This window comes from Dendrobates tinctorius, unplaced genomic scaffold (assembly GCF_039654945.1).
Source record: "Dendrobates tinctorius isolate UK_male_01 unplaced genomic scaffold, ASM3965494v1 ptg000151l, whole genome shotgun sequence".
NCBI classification, from domain to species: Eukaryota; Metazoa; Chordata; class Amphibia; order Anura; family Dendrobatidae; genus Dendrobates; species Dendrobates tinctorius.
Window position 1 is genome coordinate 22,175,847 of NW_027361818.1, and position 24,073 is coordinate 22,199,919.

The following is a 24,073-nucleotide window of genomic DNA, read 5'->3' on the forward strand; positions in this document are numbered from 1 at the left end:
TGGTCAGATTGACAGAGACTTGCCACCTGATAATGATGATGACGATTGGAGAGCTGGGTTTTCTGACTGGAGTATTTAAGACAGCTGGCTTCTTTTAATCCCTGCTGGTGATTTTCTTCCTGTGCCTTCTGATGTCTGATGTCTCCTGCTCTGTTCCTGCATGGTTCAGCTAAGTGGTTCATTTGCTAATCTTTTTGCATTTGATCTGGTTTGTCTATCTCTGCTTTGTGTGGTCAGCTTGCTCTTGCTGGGGGCTGTGCTGGATCACTGCCCATATGTTACTGCTTGTGTCAGTTTGTTCTGTCCCCTGTTATATTGGTCTCTTTTTGCTTTGCTTTCAGTATATACTGGAGTGCTGATATAGTGGGGGCGAAGTCGTGTGACTTCAGTGTTTTTTTTTACATCAGACGTGTTGGATTTTTCACGGTTTTTTGCATGATTGCAGACAGTGTCTTTCCTTTCCTGTCCTGTCTAGTCAGTTTGGGCACCATCATTTGCTCAGTCTATTTTTCTGCCTGCGATTTGTTTTCATCTTGTCTCACCGAGTATATATGTTTGGGGGCTATCTATTTCTTTGGGGTCTGCTCCGGGACAGTTTAGATTTCTCCTTTCTTGCTTTAGGCTGAGTTAGCTCTCCGGCTCTGCTGAGGCATCTAGGGCATTGTAGGTATGCTCCATTGCTACTGCTAGTTTTGTGAATAGGATCAGGGGTCTGCAATCCGCTTAGTTACCAACCTCTCTGGTTTTCTGGTGGCTTAGCCTGGTCCTGCTATCCTCCTCGGTGACCCATTCATAACAGATACTGCTATGCAATTAGCTATCCATGTGAATAGAAGATTGAGAGACAGGCAGAATGAAGAGAAGGTTCCTATAAACCTGGACCCAGTCTCTTAGAATAGCCCCGTCGACAGCGGGGAACTGATGCAACTTGGCGTGATGTCCTCTCGTTCCCAGGAGAGGGAGAGGAGGTTCTCTGATGGGCTATGCTTGTATTGTGGTAAGGCTGACCATTTTATTAAGCAATGCGACGGTCGCATAAGGAGGGGAAAAAAGGTCAGTAGGAGCAACATGCCCATTCGTATTGCATTTTTACGGTCCACAGGAGTTTTTTTTTCTGGTAATACTACCTCTCATGGTCATACTATTGATTTTCAGGTAATGGTGGATTGTGGTTCTGCACTTAATTTGCTTGATCAACAATTTCTAGAATATACAAGTTTGATTCTGGACCATTGTCATCTCCTATTCCTGTTTTGACGATTGATAACACTACCCTGAAACATGGGTGCGTTTCTCGAAAGGTCACCTGGTTTCCACTTATTGTGAATATGGAACATCAGGAGTGTATAGACTTATTAGTACTTGCTAAAGTAGGGGCGTTATGGTAAATGTTGTAATGCTCATGTTGCTGCTGTTTTGAAGAGGGAGCTACCTGAAGTCATTTAGGTTTTCTGGAAGGTATTTTCAGTAGTCGAGTTGCAAGCCCTACCACTCTATAGAGATTATGATTGTGCTATTGAGTTCGTTCCAGGTGCTACACTCCCTAAAAGTCGTTTATTTAATCTGTCAATTCTAGAGAGGGAGGTCTTAAAGGAATACCTACAGACTAGTTTAGCTGCAGGTCATATAAGACCTTCTAAGTCCCCTGTGGCTGTAAGATTTTTTTGTCATAAAAAAGGATGGGGTCTTAGGCAGTGTCTGGATTTCCGGGAGATTAATAAGATCACTGAGCGCAATCCTTACCCGTTGCCGCTAATTCCAGATTTGTTTAGGTAACTAGCCAGAGAAAAGTGGTTCTCTAAGATTGACCTTCATGGGGCATATAATTTGCTGCTGGTGAAGGAGGGCGATGAATGGAAGAGAGCTTTTAATACCCCGGAAGGTCATTTTGAGTGCCTAGTGATGCCTTTTAGCCTTACGAATGCGCCTGCGGTTTTTCAAAATTTCATTAATGACATTCTGAGGCCATTGATCGGTAGGAGTGTTATTGTTTATTTGGATGATATTTTGATTTACTCACTTGATCTGGAGTCGCATTGGCAGAGAGTCTGCAAAGTTCTACAGATTTTGAGCTAAAACACACTCTTTGCTAAATCAGAGAAGTGTGAGTTTGCGGTACAGAAAATTAGATTTTTGGGATGCTTTGTCTCCAGTGATGGGTTTGAGACGGACCTGGTGAAGGTTCAGGCAGTTTTGGAGTGGCCTAAGCCTGAATGTTTAAAGTCGGTTCAAAGATTTTTAGGATTTGCTAACTATTATAGAAAATTCATAAAGAATTTTTCGGCTATCGCTAAACCTATAACTGACCTCACCAAGAAGGGTTCTAATACTGTCCAATGGTTCACTGAGGCTGTTAAGACTTTCGAGCATCTCAAGGAGAGGTTTAGCTTTGCTCCTGTTCTGATCCAGACATATGAGACTAAGCCTTTTCTGGTAGAGGTTGATGCCTCATCAGTAGAGGTCGGGGCAGTTCTTTCTCAGGAGGGAGAGGATGGGGTGCATCCCTGTGCTTTCTTTTCTAAAAAAAATTTCAGTGACTGAGCTCAACTATATGATGTTGGGAACTGAGAGTTGCTGGCTATTAAACTTGCATTTGAGCATTGACAACACTTTTTGGAGGGGGCGAGATATCCGATACAGGTTTTTACTGATCATAAGAATCTGATATATCGGGATGCTGTTAAACATTTGAATGTCCATCAAGCTAGGTGGGTACTGTTTTTTGCCCAGATCAATTTCTCTGTAGTTTATATCCCTGGGACAAAGAATGTTAAAGTGGATGCTTTGTCTCGTAGTTTCTCTCCAACTGTTAATACTGAGAAGGAGGAATGTATTTTTCAGAGAGGGGTGGTGGTGGCAGCATTGGGCTCTAAGTTGGAGAAAAGCATCCTAGAAGCCCAGAATGCTGCACCAACAAACACTCCGTATGGTAAATTATTTGTGCCCAGAACCTTGAGGAGAGCTTTGTTTGCTGAATGTCATGAGTCTCATTTGGCGGATCATCCAGGGATTTCGGAAACTAGAAAGTCAATCGGTCGAAGTTTCTGGTGGCCATGGTGGCAAAGAGAAATCATCAAGTGAGTGCGTCAGTGTACCGTGTGCGCCAGATCAAAGGCCTCACATGCTCCGGCTGCAGGGTTGCTGTGCCCTTTGGAGGTTCCTAGTTCACCTTGGACGCATCTTGCTATGGATTTTATCACCGATCTGCTGATCTCTGAGGGTTTTTCTGTCATCTGGGTTGTTGTGGACTGGTTTAGTAAGATGTGTCATCTGGTCCCATTCCGTAAATTACCCTGCGCCAAGACTCTAGCTAAAGCATTTGCGAAAGAGATTGTCAGGCTCCATGGTGTTCCCACGAACATTGTTTCTGATAGGGGACCACAGTTTGTGGCTCGATTTTGGCGTGCTTGTAATGTACTGCAGATATGTTAAAGGGACCTTCTAGAAGGTTCCAGAAACATATCTACAGTACATTACACCTCCCCCCTTTAGAGCACATATGGTGGCAGCGGCGGGATGTTCATCACAGTGCTCTTTGTGACAGATTAAAGGATCATTTGTCATTTTCATCAGGTAATCATCCAGCGTCCAATGGACAGACCGAAAGAAAGAATCAGGACATCGAGCAGTTTTTGAGGTGTTATGTAGCAGACAATCAGGAGATGTGGTCAGAATTAGAGTTGAGCGACTTTGCCTTTTTTTGGGTCGAGCCGGGTTTCATGAAACCCGACTTTCGCAAAATTCGGATCGAACGAAATCGGCCGATTTTTGTGAAAAGTCGAAGGCCGACTGAAGCACGAAACCCAATGCAAGTCAATGGGGAAGCAAAGTCGGCAGGGAGTGGAGGCCAGGAAACACACCTACAGTGTCCTTTTGAATGCCAAAAACATAAAATCTTATTACTGAAGCTTTTCAACCTTAATTTACTTCATAATACTAGTCACGCACTGAAAAATGGGGGTTATTTGGCTAAATTTGTGGGGGGTAGGGCTGGCTCCAGGTTTTCATGTGCCCTGGGCCAAAGAGCGCCCCTTTAACACATACCACAACTCATGATGCTCAGATACGGGAGAGAAATAGCTGTATAGTACAATGAAAAATACTTCACTTTTTACATCTCATGACTGATATCCATTTTAAATCCTCCAATAGCTCCAAAAACGGACAGTATCTTACTCCATACAGTATTATGGCCACCGCATAGTGCGCTATACAGAGTAATGAGGCCCATATATTTCACCATACACAATCATTGGTCCCATATAATGTTTGAAACAGTATATGATGAGCTCCACATAATGCTACAGTATATGTTGGTCCCCATGGATGAAGCTGCACTGTCTTATGTGCCCAAATAATGCTCCATATATAATGGGCCCCATTTCTAATGCTCCAGTGTATAATGGGCCCTGTAAATGCTGCTCTAGTGTCTGATGTCCACCTTTGGAATGCTCCAGTGTATGGTGGGCCCCATATATCATTCTCCAGAGTATAGTGCTCCCCAAAAATTGCTGTCCCAACATTGACAACAATTAAATAAGTCTCCTCAAATAAGTCTCCTCGCTAGGGAATTCCTGTACTAGTCTGGGCATACAGACGTGATGTCATTGCGCTCTCTGATCAGAATATCACTATCAGGAAACGTGGAAGACGTCATGGCGGTGGAGCAGGGAGAGGTAAGTATTTCAACTTTGCAAGTGCTGGGATCCAGAGCAAGCGGGGGGGCCAACTCATTGGCGACGGCACTGGCACAGGGCCCCTCATAGTACGGCGGTGTGTCTGACGGTGGGTGGGCCGAACCTGCACTTTCAGCTGCACCTTCCTTTTTGTCACCGTGTAAGGTGGTACAGTATATGGGAAGGGTAATCTGAGTTTCATCTGGGTCACATTCAGGCTGTGTAGAGTGTGAGGGGAATGTAGTGGTCTGGGTCAATGTACCAGCAGAATCATCTAGCAGTGGCTGGGCCTCAGTGCACTTGTGGCGCCCCCAGGAGTATGGTCGCCACAGTGGCATTACTTTCCTCCTAAGGAGTGTGATGTCATGCTTGGGAGCAACGAAGGATCTCTCTAGCAGTTAAACCAACACACAACACATTTCCCACTCCAGGCCAGCAGGGAGACCTCTGAAACTGACTGCTGAGGAGCTGCTGTCTGTGGTCGGGAGGAGGTAAGTTAGGGCAGTCTGTGAAGGGGAAGTATGTGGACGTGAGAAGGGGAGCTGGAGGATGACCAGAGTTAAGTTTCACTCCTAGCTTGAGCACATGGTCCGGATTCTGGTCTCCGAGTTTGTAGGGACACTGACGTTCCTGCAGCAGAAACCGGAGGAAGTAGCAGCTGTAAATTCTCTGTACCCAACTAAGGCTCGGAGGACCCTGCAGCGACGTGTGGGAGCCAGAAGGAAAAGGCTACAGCTGCCTGCCATGCGAGAAAGTTCCAAGAGAGAGTCAACAGGGGGAACTTCAATGAACTCAGCACTGCGAGTACCTCAGATAAGCCCTAGAACGGAGGCCACACTACCTATCTGCCGAGAGAGAATTCCAAATTGGCTTCCAGGCTGACCAACTCCTTCTCCATCTGTACTCTGGGTCCTGGACGGCACTTACCAAGTACAGGTAAAGGAACTGCACGACTGTGTCTGTCCTCTTTCTCCTGCGCCTGGCGCACGGCTCTGCTACATCCTGCACTGCACACCATCTACCAACTCTTTCATGTGCCCTGCGACAATGGCCATACCTGTGCATGGCTTCTACATCTTAGCTGCACCACAACTTCTGTCCCAGAGAAGCGCCACTGCAGCGCTGGTCAATCTACTCAGAAACCACAGGTGGCGTCACGTATTATTCACCTATAAACGTAATTCACCCCTTTGCATGGACGCCAAGGGCCACGGAACGGGTCACCACCACTGTGACACATCCCAGGGAGACACCGTCCCGGTAATGATTAACCCCACTGCCCTGCCTGGCCACCCACACTCCATGTCAGAATCATCTTGGACTGGGGAATTCATGATTTGACTTGATAACCCATGCATGGTATGATAGAAAGAGCTACATGGACTAATGTGAAGTGTGGCCTGCTGCATCATTCACTTTGGGTGGGGGTGCAGGAGACAAGGAAAGGGGTTCTTCCTGACCAGGAGCCAGCACTTGACGACTCAGTCCTTGCATTTTTTGAAACTTCAGAAGAGGAGGGCATATTTGCTGGAGTCTGTTTCGGCAATATAAGCCCAAACCAGTTCCTCATGCTCCGGCTTTAAAAACGGTTAACCTACTCCCAGAAAAGGTAGCCTTCCAGGCGTTCCGTAGACAGACCATGACGCAGGCTCAACACCTCCTGTCTTAGCTGCTATTGTGCTTTTGCCACTACCAGCAGATGCACCCCCACCATCAGCACCAGCTGGCCCCCCCACGCCCACGTCCGTGGCCTCTTCCACCAAACTTCCAAATTTAGCACAAAATAACATCACATATATGGTACTGTATCAGAATCTAATGTATGTTTATTGTATATTAGTTGGCGACACAGAGATAGGCAACTGTTCACACCTGATTTATGCTTGGATGTGATTTTTTTCATGTATTCTTAGCATAAGAAGGCAAGTGTGGATTAGCTGTATGGAGAGCAACAACAGGAGTATAGCACACATGCATGTAAAAATCTCTTGTGATTGCTCTTCTTCTCACAGTTGTATTACAGCCTATTCACTCAACTTCTTGTGCTGCGACTACGATAAAAAAACAAGAGTCGAAATGTTATTTGATATTAGCATACATAACACAAATATATATATATATATATGCTTGACCTTCTATTGTGAATATTTCTCATCTATTGCATTGGTTCCCTCATCAAAGCAGTAGGTGAAATGCACTTGAGGCACGTGCGTGGACTGTGTGGTTAGTATCAAATCATGATGTTTTTTATGCCTAATTGTGAGAGTGGCTTTATTTACTGCTATTAGTATTTTGTGCATATTATAATTATATAGAACTTAACACTTTACATTAAATATACTTTACTCCTTACCATAATTTATTTCATAGTGAATGCTGCTGGCAATACATATTGTACTTTATCTTGCACATAAGACCTTTCCATTTCATACAGCTTGTATATCATATTTGCACTTAGGTCTATATCCATCAGGCATCATGTGTGTATATACACATATCATCTCACTTGGATTAAGTGATTAGATCACTTTATTACTCTCATAGTCTGTAATTTGGGGCTATTTTCCCTTGATGTCTTTTATCTGTTTTGTTATATTTATGTGATCAATAAATATAACATTTTAATAGACAGTTTAGTCGTGTGTGATTTTTAAATGTTTATAGTGAGGAATTAGTCTATCACAATAAGAAAGTTTTATTTGGATCCTTCCACAAATGTGCTGAGAATACAATTTTCCTTATATACTCGCGTATAAGCTGGGATTTTCAGCTCATTTTTTGGGGCTGAAAGTCCCCCTCTCGGCTTATATATGAGTCATATAGCCAGGGGGTAGGTGAGCGAGGGGGAGCGGGGGTGTTACATCATACTTACCCCACCTGGCACAGTTTCTGCTGCCTCCCTGCTTGTCCCACGGTCTCCTTTCCTTCCTACAGTGGTCACATAGTACCGCTCATTAAAGTCCTGAATATGCACATATTTATGCAGAGACCGCACCAGGGGAAGGTAAGTATATGCTATATTCACCTGTTGGAACCAGGACAGGTGAATATCTCAGGTGCTGGGTCCTGAGCAAGCGGGGACACCTGTCCCCCATAGCGCGCTGGGGTCTCCGCCTGCTCAGCACATTGGCACCTGGCCCCCAGCGACAAGAGGTGAGTATGTCATTTTTTTAAATACCTGCAGTAGCAGCAGCAGCAATATATGGGGGCATATTCAAAGAAGCATCTTATGGGGGCAGCATATGGGGGCATATTCAGGAGAGCATCTTCTGGGGGCAGCATATAGGGTCATATTCAGTGGAGCATCTTATGGGGCAGCATATGGAGGAATATACAATAGAGCATCTTATGGGGGCAGCATATGGAAGCATATTCAATGGAGCATCTTATGGGGCAGCATATGGGGTCATACTCAGTGGAGCATCTTATGAGGGCATATTCAGTGGAGCTTCTTATGGGGGCAGCATATGGGGGTATATTCAATGGAGCATCTTATGGGGCAGCATATGGGGGCATATTCTATGGAGCATCTTATGGGGTCACATATGGGGCATAATCTATGGAGCATATTATGGGGCCTATTCTATGGAACATTTTATGGGACAGCATATGGGGCATAATCTATGGAACATCTTATGGGGCCATAACATTTATGAAGCAGCATATGGGGCATATTATTCTATGGAGCATCTTATGAGGCTATTATTAACCTTTGTGCAACATTATATGGGGCATATTTTGTATGGAGATTCTTATGGGGCCATCATGAACTGTATGGAGCATTATATGGAGCTCCTGATTCAATATGGCTATTCAAAAACATTTAACCTACTGATGTCTCAATTCATTTTACTTTTATTGGTATCTATTTTTATTTTTGAAATTTACCAGTAGCTGCTGCATTTTCCATCCTAGGCTTATAAGCGAGTCAATAAGTTTTCCCAGTTTTTTGTGGCAAAATTAAGGGGGAGAGCTTATACATGGGTCGGCTTATACACGAGTATATACGGTACCTACAGTCAATTGTTTCATCATTCTCCACCAGCATCCCTTCACCTTCTGAGTGCACTCTGGATCACATTCTATGGTGTTACATTATTTTATCTTTCCATTGTTCCATTATTTTTACCAGTGACTCCATAATTACATCAACTCAAAAATCAGAGTTTCTTCTTTTCAATTCTGTGACAGATCAAGGCTCTGCAGTAGCTAAAACATCTCAATATATCACAGTAAGCACTGAGTACATGATTTATTATTTATCTTCTCCTACAAAAATCTTCTCCATTACTCAAGAATCCTGAACTGAATAGTGCTGTTTTCGTAAAGTACATTAGCTCCAGACACAAACCCAGTAATGCATCAAATGTACTGAGTAATGCAATAATTCAGACAAAATCAACTGTTTTCTGTGCGGCTTTTCTAATGTCTCTGTTTCTCAGACTGTATATAATAGGATTGATGAATGGAGTAAACACAGTATATAGCAGAGATAGGATCTTACTTGTAGTAAGTGTTCGGCCTTTTGTTGGGACTATATAAACTATGAATATTGTCCAGTAATATATGGTGACCACAATGAGGTGGGAGCTACAGGTGGAGAAGGCTTTCTGTCTACCGGTACTGGATGAGATTTTTGAGACTGTCAAAACTATATAGGTATAAGACATTACAATGATTGTGGTTGGGATTATTAATATTGGAATACCCAGTAAATAAATCTCTAGGTGAATAATGAAGGTGTCAGAACAGGAAAGTTCTATCAAAGGAACCATGTCACAGAATAAATGGTCAATGATATTATGTTCACGAAAATTTAATTTTGCTGCTTCCATGATGCCAGCTAAAACTATAAACCATCCAAACATCCAACAGATGACAGTCAGCATCATACAATGTCCACCCGTCATTATAGAGGTATAACGTAGGGGATTACAGATGGCCACATATCTGTCATAAGACATCACTGTCAGAAGAAAACATTCAAAAGTTCCTGAGGCACCAAAAACATAAAGCTGAAAAATGCAGTTGTTAAAAGTCATGGTTCCACCATTGTTCAGTAGGATATGGAGCATGTAGGGGACAATGTCTGTGGGTAACAAGATGTCACTGATGGACAGTTGTGAGATGAAGAAGTACATTGGAGTGTGGAGGTTCCTGCTGGTGGACACCAGGGTGATGATCAGGAGATTCCCACATATTGTCCCACAGTAAATCACGAGGAGAAGACAGAACAGGAAAATTCTTAAACCTTGACTGACTTGAAATCCTAAGAGATAAAATTCTGTGATCACAGTCAGATTGTTTTCCTGTGATTAGAACAAAAAGCTGTGAGTCTCCTCTGTGTCCTTTATATGGAGCTCCTGAAATAAGCAACTGATCCAATAGACTTACAGACGTAGACAAATGGAACTCTACAAATAACCAACAATATTGATAACTTCTCACCGACACATGCTGTATTTCCCATATATCTCAAGAACATACACCGGTGTAACTGGGAATTTTATACATTACTACATCTATTGACTAAGTGTTATTTGTGGTAAATAGAAGAATGTAAATCTTGCATTTTTATAAAATACATTTACTTAAAAATTACTCCTAAAAGTCAGAAAATTTAATATGTACTGAATAATTTGATTGAAGACACTCACACCAGATATTTCTTTGCTCCTGATATTCATACTTAGATCAGTATTTCTCCCATTCTCTTCAGTTCTCTGGGGATTTAGTGATAATGTCAGGCAGCAGCGTGGTCCGTGTCCAGAGGCAAGTGAGGCTCCGTGATGCTTCCTTGGATATTTATGTTGAATCAGATGACAAAGAACCTTGTACAACTAACAGCAGATATTACTACTACAGAATTAGGAGTCTCCATTGGTCTAGTCTTTGGGGGAAAAAATAAACAAAAATAATTAACAAATTTATTTCAATATCAATTATTTTACTTTTAATAATATATGATTAGTGTTGAGCGATACCTTCCGATATCGTGAAATATCGGATTGGATCGGACCAATACCCAAAAAGTATCGGTTATCGCCGATTCCGATACAGGAAACCAATGCAAGTAAATGGGACAGAAATATCGGAATTAAAATAAACCCTTTCTTTCCTTGTAGGTTAATTCTACATGAAGGAAAACAACTAATAATAATGTAGAATGTATTGGGGGAGGTGGAGGAGACATTAAAGGCATAGAGGTTTAGCCCAATCAAATGGAATAGCAGGAATATTTTTTTTTTAAGACGTTCGGAGTTACAAAGATATTGACTATGTTAAGCTTTTTTATATTTTGTCAGATATTTATGTTTCACTACTTCCACGCTCTTCACCCTCTTTTTTACTTCTTCCACACTTTCTCCTTCATTATCCTCAGCAGCAGCAGCATCTTTTTCATCAACTTCTACTTCACCTTATTCATCTTCTTCTTCTTTACCTTCTTCCTATTATTCTTTTTTTACATTCTTCATATTCTTCTTATTCAACTATTATTCTTCTTCATATTCTACTTCTTCATTTTCTTCCTATTCTTCTTCTTCATCATATTCTTATTTGTGACAGGCATTCCTGTAGTTGTTATCTATAAAAGATTGAAGATTACACCTTACGTTCTGCCTGACACAAAAGATTTACAACAGGATTTGTCCACATTCAGTTTGGCCTGCAGCAGCAGGCAGTTTCCAGGGGCACCACGAGGAGGAACGGACTCACCCCCATACACTGCTTAGTCTTCTTCGGCTTATAATTTAGATATCTTTTGCTCTGATTTTTAGTCTTATGCTTAATGTTCTTCTGCTTTTTGTTCTTCTGCTTCTTGGTCTTCTGTCTCTTGTTGTTCTGCATCTTGGTGGTTGTCTTCATGTTCTTTGTCCTCTTGGTCATCTTCTTCAGGGTCATCTTTTTGGTCTTCTTTGGGGTGGTATTCAGGGTCGTTGTCTTTGGGGTTGTTGTCTTCTTCGGGGTGGTCTTCAGGGTAGTCGTCTTCAGGGTCATCATCTTAGGTGTTGTCGTCTTCTTCGAGGTGGTCTTCAGGGTCGTCGTCTTCAGGGTCATCGTCAGGGAGATCCAGAGTGATTACCAAAAACCAATTCACAAGGCTTGAACTTGGAAATGTAGCAGAAGGTACAAGAAGGCTGAGGAACTGCCGAGAACCAGCTGACGGTACTGGAACCCTGATGGGTAGCAGAAGGAACAAGAGCCAATGGCACTACCAAGAACCAGCTGATGATACTGGAACCCGGTTACTAAGCAGGAGGTACCTGTGCTAGAAAGCACTACCAAGGACCAGCAGACGTTGCTGGAACTCGGATACTGAAAAGAAGTCACCTAAGCCAAAGGCACTGCCGAGAACCAGCTGACGGTACTGGAACCCGGATGGGTAGCAGAAGCTACAAGAGCTAATGGAACTACCGAGGACCAGCTGACGGTGCAGGAACCCGGAGGAGTAGCAGAAGCTACAAGAGCCAATGGCACTACTGAGGACCAGCTGACGGTGCTGGAACACGTTTACTAAGCAGGAGGTACCTGTGCCAGAAATCACAACCAAGGACCAGCAGACGTTGCTGGAACTCGGATACCGAGAAGGAGGCACCTAAGCCAAAGGCACTGCCAAGAACCAGCTGATGGTACTGGAACCCAGATTGGTAGCAGAAGCTACAAGAGCTAATGGAACTACCAAGGACCAGCTGACGGTGCTGGACCCCGGAAGGGCAGCAGAAGTAACAAGAGCCAATGGCACTACCGAAGACCAGCTGATGGTACTGGAAACTGGTTACTAAGCCAGAAAGCACTAACAAGGACCAGTAGACGTTGCTGGCACTCGGATACCAAGAAGGAGGCACCTAAGCCAAAGGCACTGCCGAGAACCAGCTGACGATACTGGAACCCGGATGGGTAGCAGAAGGTGCCCATGAAAAGCAAAGTTGCAAGGCCGCGAGCCGGCCGCAGTTACCGAAACCCACTGTCCTACAGGGGGTGCTTTTCCTATTGGCACTACGGAACCAGCCTTTATTGCCAGATCCCGCAGCCCACGAAGGAAGCACCTAAACTGCAGGCACCATAGAGTCGGCTAACCCGACCGCAAAACGACAGGACAACATATTGGTGGCAAAGTGATGTTGACACTACCCGGAAACAGCTGGCGTGCTGGAACCAGGCTGGGCAGGAGGGAGTACCCATGCAAAAGACACTCCCGAGAAACAGCTGACGGTGCTGGAACCCGGATGGTTAGCAGAAGCTACAAGAGCCAATGGAACTACAGAGGTCCAGCTGACGGTGCTGGAACCCGGAGGGGCAGCAGAAGGAACAAGAGCCAATGGCACTACCGAGGACCAGCTGACAGTACTGGAACCTGGTTACTAAGCAGGAGGTGCCTGTGCTAGAAAGTACAACCAAGGACCAGCAGACGTTGCTGGAACTCGGATACCGAGATGTAGGCACCTAAGCCAAAGGCACTGCGAGAACCAGCTGATGGTGCTGGAACCCGGAGGGACAGCAGAAGGAACAAGAACCAATGGCACTACCGAGGACCAGCTGACGGTACTGGAACCCGTTGACTAAGCAGGAGGTACCTGTTCTAGAAAACACTACCAAGTACCAGCAGACGTTGCTGGAACTTGGATACTGAGATGGAGGCACCAAAGCCAAAGGCACTGCGAGAACCAGCTGATGGTGCTGGAAACCGGAGGGGTAGCAGAAGCTACAAGAGTCAATGGCACTACCGAGGACCAGCTGATGTTGCAGGAACACGGTTACTAAGCAGGAGGTACCAGTGCCAGAAAGCACTACCAAGGAGCAGCAAACGCTGCTGGAAATAGGATACCGAGAAGAAGGCACCAAAGCCAAAGGCACTGCCGAGAACCAGCTGACGGCACTGGAACCCGGATGGGTAGCAGAAGCTGCAAGAGCTAATGGAACTACCGAGGACCAGCTGACGGTGCTGGAACCAGGGAACAAGAGCCAATGGCACTACCAAGGACCAGCTGATGGTACTGTAACCCGGTTACTAAGCAGTAGATACCTGTGCCAGAAAGCACTCCCAAGGACCAGCAGATGTTGCTGGCACTCAGATACCGAGAAGGAGGCACCTAAGCCAAAGGCACTGCCGAGAACCAGCTGATGGTACTGGGACCCGGATGGGTAGCAGAATGTACCCATGAAAAAATAAGATGCAAGGCCGCGAGCTGGCCACAGTTACCAAAACCCACAGTCCTACAGGGGGTACTTGTCCTATTGGCACTACGGAACCAGCCTTTATTGCCAGATCCCGCAGCCCACATATGAAGCACCTAAACTGCAGGCACCATAGAGTCGGCTAACCCGACCGCAACACGACAGGACAACGTATTGGTGGCAAAGTGACGTTGACACTACCTGGAAACAGCTGGCATGCTGGAACCAGGCTGGGCAGGAGGGAGTACCCATGCCAAAGACACTGCCGAAAACCAGCTGATGGTGCTGGAACTCGGATTGGTAGCAGAAGCTACAAGAGCCAATGGAACTACAGAGGACGAGCTGACGGTACTGGAACCCGGTTACTAAGCAGGAGGTACCTGTGCTAGAAAACACTACCAAGTACCAGCAGACGTTGCTGGAACTCGGATACCGAGATGGAGGCACCTAAGCCAAAGGCACTGCCGAGAACCAGCTGATGGTGCTAGAAACCGGAGGGGTAGCAGAAGCTACAAGAGCCAATGGCATTACCGAGACGGTGCTGGAACATGGTTACTAAGCAGGAGGTACCAGTGCCAGAAAGCACTACCAAGGAGCAGAAGACACTGCTGGAAATAGGATACTGAGAAGGAGGCACCTAAGCCAAAGGAACTGCCGAGAGCCAGCTGACGGTACTGGGAACCGGATGGGTAGCAGAAGGTACTCATGAAAAACAAAGCTGCAAGGCCGCGAGCTGGCTGCAGTTACCGAAACCCACAGTCCTACAGGGGGTACTTGTCCTATTGGCACTAGGGAACCAGCCTTTATTGCCAGATTCCACAGCCCACATAGGAAGCATCTTCAAACAGAGGCTGGACAGACATCTAACTGGGATGATTTAGCGAATCCTGCTTTGAGCAGGGGGTTGGACCAGATGGCCCAGGAGGTCCCTTCCAACTCTACGATTCTATGATTCTATGATTCTATGAAACTGCAGGCACCATAGAGTCGGCTAACCCTACCGCAACACGACAGGACAACGTATTGGTGGCAAAGTGACGTTGACACTACCCGGAAACAGCTGGCGTGCTGGAACCAGGCTGGGCAGGAGGGAGTCCCCGTGCCAAAGACACTGCCGAGAACCAGCTGATGGTGCTGGAACTCGGATGGGTAGCAGAAGCTACAAGAGCCAATGGAACTATCGAGGACGAGCTGACGGTGCTGGAACCCGGAGGGGCAGCAGAAGGAACAAGAGCCAATGGCACTACCGTGGACCAGCTGATGGTACTGGAACCCGGTTACTAAGCAGGAGGTACCTGTGCTAGAAAACACTATCAAGTACCAGCATACGTTGCTGGAACTCAGATACCGAGATGGAAGCGCCTAAGCCAAAGGCACTGCCGAGAACCAGCTGACGGTACTGGAACCCGGAGGGGTATCAGAAAGTACCCCTGAAAAACAATGTTGCAAGGCTGCGAGCCGGCCGCAGTTACCGAAACCCAAAGTCCTACAGGGGGTGCTTGTCCAATTGGCACTACGGAACCAGCCTTTATTGCCAGATCCCGCAGCCCACATAGGAAGCACCTAAACTGCAGGCACCATAGAGTCGATTAACCCGACCGCAGCACGACAGGACAATGTTTTGGTGCCAAAGTCACATTGACACTACCCGGAAACAGCTGGCGTGCTGGAACCAGGCTGGGCAGGAGGGAGTACCTGTGCCAAAGACACTTCTGAGCAGCAGCTGGTGGTGTTGGAGCCCAGGGATTACAGTAGAAACAGAGTGTAGCCAGAGGCCTAATTGGAGCAAGTTTAAAGTCTGGAGTAGTGTGAATGTGGACAGAGCAGGTGAAATTGCCGGACACACAGCAGGGGATCAGCTGACGTTACTGAACCCCACTAACACTGGAGCATGTGTTGACTGTGCAGACGGCACTTATGAGCAGCAACTGGCGGTGTTGGAGCCCAGGGTCAATCATGGAGTAGGCTGAGGCCTAATTGGTGCAAGTTTCAAATCAGTTGTAGTATGAATGTGGAGGGAGCAGGAGATATTGCCAGACACACAGCAGGGGAGCAGCTGGCATTACTGAACCCACTAACACAGGAGCTAGTGTTTTTCTCTGTGCAGATGGCACTTCTGAGCAGCAACTGGCAGTGTTGGTGCCCAGGGTCAATCATGGAGTAGGCTGAGGCCTAATTGGAGCAAGTTTCAAATCAGTTGTAGTGTGAATGTGGAGGGAGCAGGAGATATTGCCGGACACACAGCAGGGGAGCAGCTGACATTACTGAACTCCAGACGGCACTTCTGAGCAGCAACTGGCGGTGTTGGAGCCCAGGGATTACAGTTCAGGTGGTAGAAACATGAACACATCAGGAGACCTTGATACTGCTGCCAACCAACTATTTATTCTGGAAGAGGACTGGAAAATTCCGGCGAGATCCAGGCCTTGTTCATTTTCAGAAAAGTAAGTCGGTCAACGTTATCGGAGGATAGTCGCGTGCGACGGTCGGTTAGTACACCACCTGCTGCACTAAAGACGCGTTCCGATAATACACTAGCAGCAGGGCAAGCCAGCACCTCCAATGCAGACTGGCTAAGCTCTGGCCATGTATCCAGCTTTGAGACCCAAAACTTGAAGGGGGAAGAGATGTCCAGGAGTACACTGAGAGGGCAAGACATGTAGTCTGTCACCATCTGACGGAAACATTGCCTCCTGCTGACTGGAGCCGTCTGTGATGGTGTAGACATTTGTGGTGGGCACACAAAACTTTGCCACATTTGGGCCATACTGGTCTTGCCTTGTGCTGAGGTGCTGCCTCTGCTCCCTCTTTGTGCAGAGCTTCCTCCACTGCCTCGACGCACAGAGCTGCTTTGTAAATCACTAGCAGCACTGCTCTCGGGTGAAATGGAGAACATGATGGAATGCACCAGTGTGTCTTGGTAATCCCGCATTTTACGCTCCCGGTTCAACGGTGTTATGAGGCTTTGTAAGTTGTCCCGATAGCGAGGATCTAGGAGGGTGTACACCCAATAATCAGCCATGTTGAGAATGTGGGCGATGCGGCGGTCGTTTCTCAGGCACTGCAGCATGAAATCAACCATGTGCTGCCGACTCCCAACTGGCCAAGAAACGCTGTCCCCTGCTTGAGGCGTCATCTCTGCCTGCTCTGCATCACCCCACCCTCGCTCTACATACTAACTACTAGAGCATTGTGTACCTCCCTCCTCTGGAGAGATGTCTTCCTACTCCATTGACTCCTCCTCATACTCCTCACACTGTGTCCCCTGCCTAGGCCTTTGTGAGGAACCACGTTGCGCAGACTGTCCAGAAGCAGATGGCATTTGTGACTCCTCATCCTCCACCTCTTCCAAAACCTCCCTTAGTGCTTGCAGTGTTTTGTGAAGCAGGCAGATAAGGGGGACAGTCATGCTGACTAGTGCTTCATCTGCACTCGCCATCCGCGTGGAATCATCGAAGGCACGCAAAACGCGGCAGATGTCCTTCATAGAGACCCACTCAGTGGTGGTGAAATGTGAACGGCAAGCAGTGCGACTTGTTTGCGCTTGATGCAGCTGGCACTCCATTATTGCTGCCTGCTGCTCACACAACCGCTCCAACATATGTAATTTTGAATTCCATCTGGTGGGTAGGTCACATATGATGCGATTTTCCGGAAGGCGGAATCGGCGCTGCAGAGCTGCAATGCACGATCTTGCCATGCTGGATCGCCGCAAGTGAGCACACTCTATGCGGACCTTGTGCAGCAGTGCATCAAGATCCGGATAGTCCCTCAAAAAACTCTGCACAACCAAGTTGAGCACATGTGCCAGACATGGGATGTGAGTGAGGTTGCCTAGGCCCAGAGCTGCCACCAGATTTCAGCCATTGTCACACACTACCAAGCCTGGCTGGATATTCGCTGGCACAAACTACACGTCACTCTCCTGCTTGATGGCATTCCAGAGCTCCTATGCTGTGTGGCTTCGACTCCCCAAGAAATTAATTTCAGTACGGCCTGTTGACGTTTGGCCACGGCTGTGCTTATATCGGTCGTAACAGGTAAGCTTTCACGGGTCCATGTGGAGGTAGACCGTGACGGCTCCTGCAGCGCTGATTCTGAGGAACTGGAGTATGAGGTGGAGTCAGTGTATACAGACTGGATTCCTGCAATCCTTGGAGTTGGCAGAACACGTACACCGCCACTCTCAAGATCTGTACCCGGCTCCACAACATTGACCCAATGGGCAGTGAGGGAAAGGTATCGTCCCTGTCCATGGGTACTGGTCCACGCATCGGTGGTCAGGGCAGGGATGGCTTGCCTGCTGAAATAAAAGCGGCTGGGCACATTGTATTGTGGGACTGACAATGCCATGAAGTTACGGAAGGTGTCAGTCTCCACCAGCCTGAATGAGAGCATTTCAAGGGCTAATAGTTTTGCAATGCCAGCATTCAGAGCCTGTGCACCTTTTCTCCCATGCCTGTGCTACCGATAGCTGTAGAGTGGCCTGGGAGTGTGAGGCTGACAGGGAACGTGGTGCTGTGGGTGTAATGACACTGGGTCTCTGTACAACAGTGCCAGAGGTTCTTCTATGGCGATCCTGTGAGGAAGCCGAACCAGCTGTGTGTGAGCTGGAGGAAGAGGCTACAACACGAGCTGAAGAGGAGGTCGGTGGTGCTGTAGGTTGGCCTACGTCTTCAGTGTGTCTTTGTAACTCCACCACGTGCTTGGTCCGCACATTTCCACATATTTGTGGTATTGAGGTTGCTGACACTTTTCCCTCTTTTGACTTTCTGATGACACAGCTTGCATTTGACAAAGCAAATGTCATATGCAACTGTGTCAAAAAAGGACCACGCACTGCAAGTTCTGGGAGCGCCCGCTTTGGGTTTTGGAAGAGGAATGCTCCTAATGGGTGCTGAAGTGGAGGCTACAGGCAACCAAGTCTGCCCCCTCCCTCTCCCTCCTGTCTTGGCCGTTCGGGGAATCTCTTCCTCAGAGCTGCTCCCACCACCTTCCTTTTCCCCACGCCATGATGGGTCAAGGACCTCATCATCTACACTACCCTCTTCAAAACACCAGAAAGTGGCACCTGAGTCTCATCATCAGATGCGTACTGAGGTGTACTGACCATAGGCACTGGCCCACCCGCCTCTTCAGATTCAGAGAGACAAAGCTGATGCGCATCACTGCATACTCCCTCTTCTAGAATGCTGCTTGGCTGTCCCCCTCTTTCCAAGCCAACAGATTCAGAGAACAGAAGTAGAAACTGTGATGGCTCCTGTACAGGGCTCTCTGACTGCCTGGGCAATTTGGCAGGTGGTCAATAGACAGATGGTTGCTCTTCAGTGCTCTGGACCTGAGAGGATGTAGAAGTAATTGAAGTCGATGCATTAGCTGCCATCCATCTGACAACGGCTTCAATTTGTTCCTACCGCAGCAGTGGGGTAAGGCAAGCTCCTACAAAGCTGCGCATAAAGGACTGTTCCCTGGGAAAACTGGAGGATGCTGAGTCACTGGTGCCCGCAGCAGGCACAGAATCCCCACGTCCTCTCCCTGCTGAAACTCCATGCCCAAGTCCACGTGCCTTACTCCCTGCCTTCTTCATCTTGGTAGACTGATAAAGATAGGCAGAAAAGTACTAAGGGCTTAGTGTGCTTATTCCTGAACAGCTGCTAACAGGTATAAGAAACACTAATTTTATAAAGTGTGTGGACTACACTTTAATATGAGCTAATATGGTCTCACAACTGTAAAGTGGAGTCTTTGGTGAACTTTATTTACGTGTTTTTTTCAAAAAAACAAAAAGGATGTGACCAAAGATGTAAAAGCGATAGTATCACAAATTTTTTGGAGCTATTACAATGCAGGAAGGTAACCTACAATGCAATAGATGAGGCTCCAAAAAATAGGGTGATACTAGTCTGGCTGTGGCTTCAGGGCACAAGACAGAAAAATGGCTCCTCTATCTACTCCTATATAGTGTTTGCAACCAATCTAGCTGGATACAGATGGAAGCATACTAATAGGAGAAATTCAGGAAAAATAAGCAGCACTACAGCAAAAAAGGACAATGTATGAGGCAGTGACGCACGCTGAGCGGACTACAACCAGAGGTGGCTGCAGAACACATTACAGCGTGAGCTGCACTCACACACAGAGACCTCATAGACAGCCGTAACAGTGCAGAGAACTGTGCACTAACACTGAAAAGCTGCAGAAAGGCTCTGCTTTTTACTCCTATATAGTGTTTGCAACCAATGTAAATGTATACGGATGGATGCACACTAATAGGAGAAATCAGTTAAAATGAGCAGCTATAAAAAAAATATGTATGAGGCAGTGGCACACGCTGAGCGGCCTACAACCAGGGGTGGCTGCACAACACACTACATGGTGAGCTGCACTCACACACAGACCTTGCAGACAGCTGTGAACAGCGCTGCAAGGCAAAAGAAAGCTTCACACAGGGGTTGCAACAGTAGCCTGGGTAAAGCACTATATAGAAAATCACTATTTCTAACTGTCTCACAGAGTCAGAACAGCAGCATCCTGTCCCTAATTGAATTCACAGCCGAGTGAACCCAAAATGGCGGCAGCGGCTTTTATAGTGCATTATGACATCATTTCAGCAGCCAATCACAGCCATGCCATTAGTTAACATGCCTACATGCCTAACAGGATGTCCCCACACTTCTTAGGATTCCTAATTGGCTGAATCAAATCAAACTGGCTCATAGCATTATGGGAACTTCCGATTCCGGTATTCGATATGCTAAAAGTATCGGAACTCAGTATCGGAATTCCCATACCGCGAATATCGGCCGATACCCGATATTTTCAGTATCGGAATGCTCAACACTAGTCAGGACGCTTGAAGATTTAAATGGAAAAAGTTCTCCAGCTCCACGAAAAGGTGAAAACAGATTCCTTTATTCACTTCAATCCATACAAAGTGGGAGTTAAAATGCCAGCATAGAAAATACAGATGCTTGCGTTATCAACGCGTTTCTGGTGTCTACGCACCCTTAGTCATGATACCAAGCATTACTCTACACAGCGCTTTTATGCTATGTCCGGCTAGCACACCGGTAGAATAATTGACAATGTGACAAGTGAAAATATGTGTGAGTAAACAGAATAAAATGACAAATATAAGAAAAGACATGACACAGTGTGCAGTTATAACGTGATATGCACTTCAAATATAGCAATTTTAAAGATGAAATTCTCTCTTTTTTATATATGCATATAGCTATAAAGAACCATAATTATGCAGTTTCCACACAATATCATATGCATTTTTTAATATATTATTTTTGAGGAAAAAATTCTTTCTTTTTATATGCATATAATTATATGAAGCCAAACTATTAGTTTATAAAGAAGGGGAGGAAGATCGCATTTATGATCCACATATTAAGATGAGTGTTACACATTATAATAAAGCAGGGTAAATATTCAATCATGAGAAGAGGATATAGCAGCGATCTTAGTAATAAGATGAAAAAATTCAGGAATGAAATAGGGAGTACATATTTGTTTAATTTCCTCTATAATTCTTATCTGGTGAGAGCCTAAGGCCTCTTTCACACTTCAGTTTTTTGCATCAGTTATAATCCTCCAAAAAGGCGGAGAAGCGGATCCGTTTTCAACTGATGTGAACGGATGGCACAGGATCCGTTTTTAGACGGATCCTGAAAATGAGGAAATTTAAAGGAATCGCTGGCTGGGAAGGAGAGAGAGAGAGAGAGAGAGAGAATTTTTTTTGTCCGGCAACCAGACAGATTTTGGGGTTAATTCAGTGTCTGGAGGATCCGCCGGACAAAAAAACGTTGCAAGCTCCGTTTGGAAATCTTTGAGGATGTTGACGGACACTAACATCGTGGCGGATCCTCAAAAAAACGGATGCAACGGACGGCAATCAGTGAGGATCCGCCAATAATGAAAGTCAATGGGGAAAAAAACGGATCCGCAAAGAAAAATGGCGGATCCGTTTTTTTTCAAAATTGGCGGATCTTGACTGATTGTCAAAAACGGAAGTGTGAAAGAGGCCTAATACCGGAGATAGGTTATAATAAATAAAGGTTTCGATGTATAGATTTATTGGATATTTATTTATTATTTATTGCAGATGACAAACTCCATTTCATCCAACTAATATAAAATTAATAAAATAACATAATGTCTCTTTTATTTAAGCCTCGTGGTACTCTGGAACTTAATGTGAAAATCCACCAGGCTTCTCTATTTCTCATTGTGGTTTCTGTGTCCCCCCCTCTAATTGGTTTATGATTTTTTTCTATACCATAAACTTCTAATGAATCTAATTTATCTCTACGACAACCAATGAAATGTTTTGCTATATGCGATGTATTTCTGTTCACATTGGCATTTTCTATGTCATAGATATGCTCTCTAATTCTCGTTTTCAACATGCGCTTAGTGCTGCCCACACACGTTAGATGCCAAGTTGTGCACTCCATAATATGAACAACATTTTTCGAGTTGCAATTTATAAAAATTTTAATGTCTAAAAATTTAAAATCACTAGAATCTCCAAACTTAGTGCATTTTTTAGTATATTTGCACATTTTGCATGAACCTGTACCACATTTATAGAATCCTTTAGTGTTGAGCCAATTGCTAGTATGTACCGGAGCTGTATTTAGAAAGCTTGGTGATAAGTTTTGTCTTAGGCCTGTTTCACACATCTGTTTTTCTGCTCAGTCGAATTCCGCCAAAATGGCGGAAAACGGATCCGTAGGCGGATTGAAAAAAACGAGTGGCAGCGGTCCGTTGTTTTGACGGATCCGTGTAAGGTAGAATTTTAAAGGAACCGTGTCTGGAATAAGGAGAGAGAGAGAGAGAATTTTTGTTTCAGCCAACAGAATCGGGTTTAGGGTTAAATTTCTGCCAAGGTAATTCTTCCGGGCATGCGCTGTGAAAAATGTGGATCTGGCCAGGCAAAAAAACGTTTCATGGTCCGTCCAGTCATGTCAGCGGACGCCAAAATCTTGGCGGATCTCCGTAAAAAAACAGATCCAACGGATGACCATCCATCAGGATCCGCCGATAATGCAAGTCAATTGGAAAAAAAATGGATCCGCCAAGAAAAATGACGGAGATACAATAGATACAATTGTCAATCCTTTTTTTATAATTGCCTCAATTTCTGGATCCTCTTTTAGAATAGATAAATTATCCTGAATAATTCATTTAATAGAAGAAAATTGATTGCTGAATTGTGGTACTAGCGTTACAAGGTTATGAGGATTATCTGTTACATTTTGCTGCATTGTGTGTTTCGGGCGGTGACTTTTTGCATGTAATATTGTGTTTCCTGCTGTTTCTTTCCTAAAAGTCCATGTTACAATTGATTTACCAGATATTCCCTCTAATTTAAAATCCGAAAGTCAATACAGGAAATTTTGTGTCATACCAAAAATTTCAGATTAAGGGGGTTACAGTTGCGATAATAATTAAACTCCTGTGTGGCAGATGCATCAGAGGTCCAAATGATGATGATGTCATCTACATATCTGCCGCAATAGTAGATAGAATTAATATATGGATTATCTACACTGTAAATATATAACTCCTCCCATCAACTCATAATTAAATTAGCTAATGAGGGGGAGTATTTTGGCCCCATAGACACTCCATTGATTATTTGCATATAATAATCCTGGTTAAAGAAAAAATTGTTGTTTGAAATTAACAAATCCACAACCTCTATTATAAAATTTTGAAAATCAGGGGGGAAGTTACTGTATTTCCGCAAATTAAATTCCAAGGCATAAATTGCCACTCTATGAGGAATTGATGTGTATAGAGAAATTACTTCTGTTGTCATCCAAGAAAAATTATTCTCCCAAATCCGACCTTCCATTGCACCTAGAACGTCAGTGCTATCTTTGATAAATCCTGGAACCCTTTTGGCTAAAGGTTGAAGAAGAAAATCCAAGCATTCACTCAGTTTTTCTCCCACTGATCCAATCCCTGAGACAATCAGTCTCATGGGAGGAGGGTGGGCGTTTATAATGAGTTTTCAGTAGTGCATAGAGTATGGGTGTGACTGGATTAGAGACTTTCAAATAATCCTTTTCTTTTGCATTAAAAAAACCCATACTGTGCCCTTCATCTATAACCTTGAAAATACGGTCTTTTATCTTTGAGGAAGGATTATCTGATAGTCGTTTTTAGATTGTTTGATCATTCAACATTTTTTCTACCCACTC

The 24,073-nt window shown here is 45.1% G+C and overlaps 1 protein-coding gene across 1 annotated transcript in view; it reads right to left on the reverse strand.

Annotated features, from left to right (window-relative positions):
* Positions 1–9,064: 9,064 nt before the first annotated feature.
* Positions 9,065–24,073, reverse strand: part of LOC141050045 (olfactory receptor 1500-like) — a 42,611-nt gene continuing 27,602 nt past the window's right edge. The window contains exon 2 of the mRNA XM_073546880.1: positions 9,065–9,985. Coding sequence (XP_073402981.1) covers positions 9,065–9,985 — 921 coding nt within the window. The remainder of the gene's footprint in view (positions 9,986–24,073) is intronic.